Source organism: Propithecus coquereli, unplaced genomic scaffold (genome assembly GCF_000956105.1).
Source record: "Propithecus coquereli isolate 6110/MARCELLA unplaced genomic scaffold, Pcoq_1.0 Scaffold676, whole genome shotgun sequence".
Lineage (NCBI taxonomy): Eukaryota > Metazoa > Chordata > Mammalia > Primates > Indriidae > Propithecus > Propithecus coquereli.
Window position 1 is genome coordinate 698,033 of NW_012152796.1, and position 7,726 is coordinate 705,758.

A 7,726-nucleotide genomic window follows, 5' to 3' on the forward strand; every position below is an offset into this window, starting at 1 on the left:
GAGACTGGAAGCCCAGGCTGGGGAGGATGCTATGTTGTGGTGTTGCGGGTGAAGGTAACTTTGCCCTCCCGAGCCCCGTCCCCTATTTACCTGTCTTTCAGAGCCTATATGCCTGGCTGCTACCCAGTAGACTGCACAGCAGGAACGATGTCTGGCAGGTTTCCAGGTCTAGTCATGCCAAAACTGGTACAGGAGCCACCGTCCCTGGTTTCCATCCTGGTGTCATGTGGAGGCCTTGTACAATCTGTGGATAACAGTACGGTTACTGCTGATGAGACAGCCTGAAGTTTTGAAGCGTTTGCCCAACAATTTGCCTCGAGTGCAGATCGGTGCAATCTGTCTAGTCTCCTAAGGCCTAAGGTTCTGTGCATTCGAGGAAACTAGTTCAGCAGAAGAATATCTTGGTGGCTGACAGCTCCACAGCAGCCTGAGACGCCCCTTCTCCTTCCAGGAGAGAAGACGCACCGCGTGAACCTACTCACCTCGCTGGGCCCACAGACTAGAGGCCAGACTCCACGGTCTGGCTGCCACCATACGCCCCCACCTGTGCGCATCTCCTTAGGCCCTTGGAGCTGCGCCCCACTCCATGAAGAAGCCCGCGTGTTTGCGATTCGTGGTCCTGTGCGCGCTCTCCTTTGTCCAGGGCCACATCTGTCAGCACGCTGCTGTTCTTTCTTCGAGACTCGACTTCTTCAATTTGCCCTGCCCACTCCTGGCAGAGTCAGTCCCTTCCTCTCGTGCTCCCACATTGCCTCTTGCTCATTCAGTACTTACCACATTCTGGAAAATTGCCTATTATCCTGCGTAGCTCCCAGGCTAGGCTCCTCCAGCTCTTTTCCACCACCTCAAAACTCAGACTCTGAGTGTTTACAAAATGAACGGAGCCCTCAGCGTTGCAGAGGGAATGTCTCAGAGTCCTTGGCCCGGTTCAGGGCTCCAGCTTGCCGTGGTCATCTTGCTTAAGTCTGTACCATGGCCCTGCCTACCCTGGGCTCCTCTTAGGGCAGACTTGGAAGGAAGCATAACTTCCTGAATTAGCTGGTGTTTGGTAAGTGGTGGTGGAGGAAGAGGGTGGGGCTTGGGGACATTATAACTTAGGTCACCTCTGAGTGTCACTTTTGGGTAGAGAAAACGGTCACTGGGGTGCCTCACATTGAGAGAAGAGCTCAGACCTGAGGAGAGTGACTGACTGCTGTACCTCCCAGGTAAGCGCCTCTTTGGTCTGATTCCTGCCTGCTTCAACCCCAGCTGCCTTGTCCCCATCCCCGCTGCTTGGCCCACAGCAGAGGAAGTGGAGGCTGGAAAGACTAAGCCGGGTGAGTGGCTCCCAACCTCGGCAGGGCTCCCTGGGGTAACTTTCAGAAGGAAATCTCACTCCATGTAGCCCATTCATCCAAGGGAAGCCAAGAGGCCCTTCCTTCAAACGTGTGCAGACCCTGGGCTGAATTCTGGGGATATTGCAATGAAGGAGACGTGTCCCTCCCCACAGGGACTCTCAGCTGGAAAAGATAGACCTGAATACATTTACCTAGGGTGTAAACACTGGGGTTACTTGGGGGAAGCTTTACAGACTCTGGCATGTAGAACTGTTGAAAAAATATTGAATGGCCGAGGGAATAAATAACAGTGATTGAACGGATGATTGAGCTAGCTGGGCCTCAAAAGGAGAAGGCCACATTTGTAGCCCTTGGGCCTTTCCAAAGGTAATCGCCTTGGTTACTTCATTTTACCCTTGAAATAGACCTGTAACATATAGAACGAAAATACCACATTCCCATTTGACAGCTTTGGGGAAACTGAGTGTGGACATACGTGCTTTGGCAGAAACTGATTTCTTGGTTTACCAAATAAGAAGAAAACTCCCTCTTCCCCCTGCTTCCAATTTTAAAAAGCTGTATTAGCACATACCTATGCCAAACCCTGCGCTGGGCATCGATGCAGAGGTGACTCAGTTTGAGTGGGACAGGGAGGTAAACAGACTAGAAGCAGAGGTATCGGTTAGGAGGCTGTCGGAATAATCAGACTGGAGGGCAGTGCCTACATGAACGGGGAGGAGGGGACGCGCAGGAGAGCTCTTTCGCAGAGCCTGAGGTCCAACTGCATAGAGGAGGTGAAGGTCAGGGCTGTACACAGGCAACTCAAATGGCTGTGTGACTGCGGAGGCCTCTTGATGCCTTCAGTCAAGGTGGAGAAGAGAAGAGCTATGCGGGGGAAAGTGAAGGAGAAAATGAAGGTGGCTTTGACTGCTGAATTCGAGGAGCCTCTCCAGTGTCCAGATGGTGACGTCCAACAGACCACTGGAATTTAGGATTTGGCTTAGGACAGGGGTAGATTCAGAAGCCCTGACACTGAGGTTTTAATCAAACCTGGGGGTGGGTGAGATAGAGTATGGAGAGAGGGCATGGCCCCAAACCTGGGAGCCCCATTGTCTAAAGGGAGAAGAGGGAAGTTACTGACGGAGGCTGTGAGAACTCAGGAGGGAGACTTAGGAGAGCCCTGCTGCTGAAACCAAGGAAGGGGAGAATTTTGCAGCAAGCAGAATGGCTGATGGCTTTGCATGCCTGTGAGAGGGCGACACTGAGGTGGAGGCTGCGGAGGCGGCTTGGGATTGGGCAGTTAGAGGTCACAGGTGACCATGTGGAGGGCAAATTAATGAGAGTAATGGAGGTAGAAGGTGGGGAGGGGTTGCAGGTGTGGGAAGGTACTATCTTTCCCGAAGTTTTGCTGTTGCGAGGAGGAGAGGTGAAGTGACTCGGTGGACAGAACCCTGCCCACATTGGGCCTTCCATTGCGTTTCCCTTTTCCTCACCCCTAAAGAGGAAATCTCTGCAGGCTCTCTCAGGGACTGCCTGGAACAACAATGCCACCTCTAGCTAGGATGAGCAAAATACCTGACATTCCTACAGTCCTTTACGGTGTGCAAAGGATTATCTCCTTTGTTTTTTCCATGTTACAGAGGACGAAATTGAGGCTTGCAGAGTTTTAACTCAGATTCAGCTAAATAAATCTGAATGTGCCCTCTGAGCAAGGTTATTGTGCTCTCCTTCTCTCGTTTACCCCACACAGCCCTTTGACATACGTTGGTCCCCGTTCCACAGATGGAGAAAATTAGGCCACAAGGTCGAGAGGTGGCCTTCAGCTCTGAGCACAGGCCTTTCTGCTCAGTGTCGCTGCACCTTCCAAACCCACCATGGGCTGACTCTGGTGTCGCACGCTACATTTCATGAAGCATTTCCCCAGGTGCTGTTCCATTTAATGCTCACAACAGCCTTGTGAGGGTAGATATTATTTCCTCCTGTTTTACAGATGAAGCTGAAATCCAAAGAAGTCATAAATGACTCGTGCAAAGTCACACCATTAGTGGAATCCCTTTTCGAAGCACAGATCCACCCTGCCCACGTCTCCTGTTGCCTTCAGGATGAAATTCACATCCCTCCGCCTGGCATAAGGGCTGTCCACAGTCCAGCCTGCCTGCTTCTCTGGCAGATCTTTGGTTCCTTCCTACCTCACACCCTGGGTTCCAAACCTCCAGCATGTCCCTGACTTCCGCACCACAGCAGCATGTCTGTGTATTACACGTGGCCACCCCTGTCACTGCCCATGCCAATCACACTGTGATTACTGGTAAGACCGTGGGCTTCCTGAGGGCAGAGCCCAGGTCTGCTTCAACTGTACCTCAGCATCCGGCACAGTAGGCATCAGTAGGAATTTGAACGAATGACAGAATGAATGAATGAATGGCATTTGGACTTGAAAGCAGCCTTCCCAGTGCTCTCTCATTAAACATGCTTCTGGAAAGCAAGGGTCTTCTGGTTGACTACTGAAGGGTCTTTAACGGTCAGAGGTTCTGATTTCCGCCCCCAGCTTCCTTCCTGGTCCTCTTCAGAAGGAATCAGGTTGGTCTGGGTTACAATCTCCCAGGGCCTATGGAGTAAGTGGTTGACCCAGGTGGTCCCTTTCTCTCTCTCCCATAGGTGGGACCACATGGACTCCACTGGGCCTGCAGGGGTGCGGCAGGGGGAAGGAGCCCTGGGCTGCTCCCAGGAGGGCTTGCGCCAGCCCTCAGACAGCTCGGAACTGGTAAGCTCAGCACTGGGTTCCTGTTTCATGCTTATTCAAGACGTTCAAGAGCAGGGTGGCTGAAGCTGCTGCGGGGCCCTGGGCTCAGACCCGCGCAGCGCCTTCCAGCTTACCGAGCCTTTCCCATCTGACCTGTAACTAGCTCCTTTGGGGCTCCAGACAGCTGCTGGTGGGGGCTGTCTCCTCATCTTACAGATGAGGAAAAGGGACGTAAAGAGGTGACGCAACTTGAGTTTAAGACACAACAGCAGCTCGCGCTGAGGTGCTTGAGCTCCAAAGGTATCACTTTTGTCACCTTGCCACACAGGTGCCACCCTTGCCCCAAGTAGGTCGGCACAGTCCAGGTGGACCCTCCCAGGGTTATCTCATAAAAAGCTGTGTTCTTGAGCCTCTTCCTGTCTCGCTTCTCTAGCTCCTCCTGCACGTGTCCCTCTCTGCGAGCAGTCAGGCGCACAGAGATGATTTTAGTGCTGAATTCATGCCTGAGGTTTGCTCAGAAGTGAGTTTCTCTTTTTCCTGTTGTCTTGACCAAGATTTAGAAGCCCTTGCATACCACACCCTTGAGCAAGAAACACTCGTGCAAGTCATTTCATAATCTCTTCGTCTTTATTTCTTCATCAGTAGAATGGAGGAGAATAGTGGAACACTCCCCGGCCGGAGAGCTAAACGAGCCGGCGGAGACAAGGGCCCGCGCAGGAGCGGCGCCCGTCCAAGCGTCCTTCAGTCACGCCCTGCAGCTTCTCTAGTTTTCCGGCTTGTTCCCACACCCGCTTGACTGGGCTCGTTGCGAGATTGCGGGGGCATCACCTCTCACCGCATTTCATCCCCCCTCTCCCTTGTCCAACCCACGCCCCAGCCCCTGCTGGAAACGGTTCTTCTGCACCCGACCCACAGCTGCGGCGACTGCCCAGCCAGGACCTGTGGTCTTACTCCCTGCCCCCCACACGTGCCCTGCGGGCTCTGCTACGCACACCTGCGGTTTAAAGACGTCCCTTTGGCTTTGGGGGACGTCACGGGAATGGCAAATTCCCCACGTCCTTGGGCCCCGCTCAGCACCGCAGGCCTCACCCGCACTCCCCTTCCCGTGACCTCAGGTTGAGAAAAGGTTGGTTAATCACACATGGTCAGTGCTCAGCCCCATCCCAGAGTCCCTTCCCAGCTCTTCCCCCAAGTCTCTTTTTGTCGCAAGAGCGGAGGGGAATCGGGCCTACCAGGCCAACTGCGCCTTGTGCTCTGAGGAAGGGTCCCCGCGCCGCACCGAGCACCTTCTGTGTGCCAGACGCATGTCTGTGGTCCTCTCGGTCCTCGCGGCCTCTCCGAGAAGTGGGGACTGCCGTTGTTCCTGCTAGACAGAGGAGGTCCCTTGCTCAGAGAGGTGAGGTGACAGGCCCAGACTGACCCACCGGGGAGCTGGTGAGAGGAGCCAGCGTCGAAGCCGTGCTGGACTTCGCCCGCGCTCCGATGCTCTCCTCCTCGCTCTCCTGGCTGGGTCTCTCCCCGGTCTTCCTGGCGGGCAGGAAGAGGGGCTCCCGTAGCTGTTCCTGGCTGCTGTGTGACCCATCAGGATCTGCCAGGGAAGTCCTTCTGTCTTCCTTGCAGCTTCTGCCACTTCCTAGCCTTTCCTCTTGAACCTCTCAGTGTGCCCAGGAGGAAAAAGAAGAGAAACACCAATTCGCCCCAGCCGTTGGCTTATCCATAACTCTGCTGTTTTCATTAAGCAATAATGAAACATCCCTCACGTCAGAACAGCATTTTACACTCTCACGTACATTATCCCCTTTGATTTTTATGCCGCCGCAACCATTCAATCAACCACAGATCCTGAGGGCCTGTCTCAAGCCAGCTGCCCGCCGTGGCCCTGAGATGTCGCCGTGAACAAGACGTGGTCCTGGCGCTGGGGGACTTCTGGGTACTATTATTTTCTCAGTGACCGAGGCTCAGAGAGAGCTGTGACTTTCCCAGGACTACTCAGCCAGAAAGTGGCAGGGCCAGGACTTAGATGTGAGTTCCTCTCGCTGGGTGCCTGGGGCCTTTTTCCTGCAACTTTTATCAGCCCTGGTTCTTTCAGGGGAAGTTGCTACTTTTACAAGGCTGCACGTTTGTGTGGGAACATCTCTGCGGTCAGATCTGGCTTCACATTCCACCCTGCGCTTCCATAGCTGTTTGGGCCAGGCATGCTCCGCCTTCTCAGAGCCTCAGTTTCCTCAGTGGGAACATAGGCACCGCCCGGCGTGCGTGGCTGCCGGGAGGGTACGCTGCAATGTGAACTCGTAGCTGGACATCTGGCGCTCCAGCTAGGATTAACCGCCTCCTTAGGAATCCGTTTCCCTCTCTCTTCCTAAAGCAAGAGGTAGCGCTGAGTCATCCTCATCTTCCTCAGCAGGAACCCTTCCTCCATGGCTGTCCCTGCAGAGGCTTCATTATCCAGGTGCCCGAGCCGTTATTTCAAAGCTATGGGTCCAGTGTGGGGCACGGGCCACTGGAGGAGAATTCCTGTGAGACAGGAGGGGAGGTGTCTGGAAAGTCTAAGCCTGGGGAGGATGAGGTCGCTGGGCTGCGACCCTCCGATGAACCCAGGGATGCTGTTGGGACTTTTCTTTGAAGGATGGGTGAGAGGGTCATCGGGGGAGATGTCTGCACACAGGGTGAGATCCCTGGGCTCTTCTTAAGCTCCCGGGCTTCTGGTGGAGGGGGAAGCTGGATGCACCGCCCCTGCCGCCCCTGCCGCCCCTGCGGTCCCTGCCTCCTCAGCCCCTTCAGACTCTGATCCACTCTGGCCCAGCTGTCCCCCAGCTCCATCCCCTCGCTCTGGAGAAAACCCCTTCCCGCTCCCCCCCAGATCTTCAAATGGCTTGTCCCCTTCACTCATTCTGCTCACCTCATCAGGGAAGCCCTCTTTGATTCATATCTAAAAATATCTCTTCCTGCCCTGGTCACTCTCTAACTTCTAATCCTGCTCCCCCGTTTCAATAGCCGCCATCACTAGCGGAACCATATTACATGTTTCTGTGCCCGTTTTCTGTCTCCCACACTGGAGCCGAGCTCCGCGGGAGCAGGGCTCGATTGGTTATGTGGTGTCCGGTGCTCGGAATAGCACTGGGTGTGTGGTGGCAGGGGTGACGGAGTGAAGGAGGGACCGTCCTCCGCACTGCGGTCTCCACATGCTCCTCCTGCGCTGGGCTTGTTCAGGCTCAGAGTCTGAGAGTGGGTTAGGAGGGGCAGGCACTTGAACTTGGAGTTTATTCACACATTTGTTCATTCTTTTGTTCATTCAACAACAACCCACTGAGAGGCTCTTGCTCTGGGTACCGGGCGGGTGGGGCCCAGAGAGCCACGAGTCATGGTGCGCCGGGGAGGTCTCGCGGAAGGCTGCATTCAGAGGAGCGGCAGGATGGAGGGTGCGGAGAGCTGTGAGGAGCCTCGGGGGAGTGGGGCGGCCGGAGGGCAGGCGGGTTCTCTCTCCAGGACGGAGCCTTCCAGAGGATGCCTGGGCCGGGTGTGGGCTGAGAGCAGCGAGAGGGGCAGGGCGTGTGCGGGCGAAGAGTCGGCCGGCGGGCACTGGGGAGACCAGTGAGCCTCTAGGGCCCCGGGCGGCCCGCCAGCCAGCCCCTGGGGAAGCTGAGGGCAGTCTGGCCAGTCCAGCAGG

General features: G+C 55.3%; 1 protein-coding gene across 3 annotated transcripts in view; it reads left to right on the top strand.

The window, feature by feature from the left end:
• The first annotated feature begins 1,140 nt into the window (after positions 1–1,140).
• The window catches only part of HK3 (hexokinase 3 (white cell)), a 17,228-nt gene continuing 10,642 nt past the window's right edge, over positions 1,141–7,726 (top strand). For 2 of the 3 annotated variants that reach the window (XM_012660749.1, XM_012660750.1), the window contains exons 1-2: positions 1,141–1,205; positions 3,975–4,080. In XM_012660749.1, the coding sequence (XP_012516203.1) occupies positions 3,985–4,080 (96 nt within the window). In that variant the 5' untranslated portion in view covers positions 1,141–1,205; positions 3,975–3,984. Of the gene's footprint in view, positions 1,206–3,974; positions 4,081–6,452; positions 6,509–7,726 lie in introns of those variants that run through there. The other variant, XM_012660751.1, reaches the window with a different exon arrangement.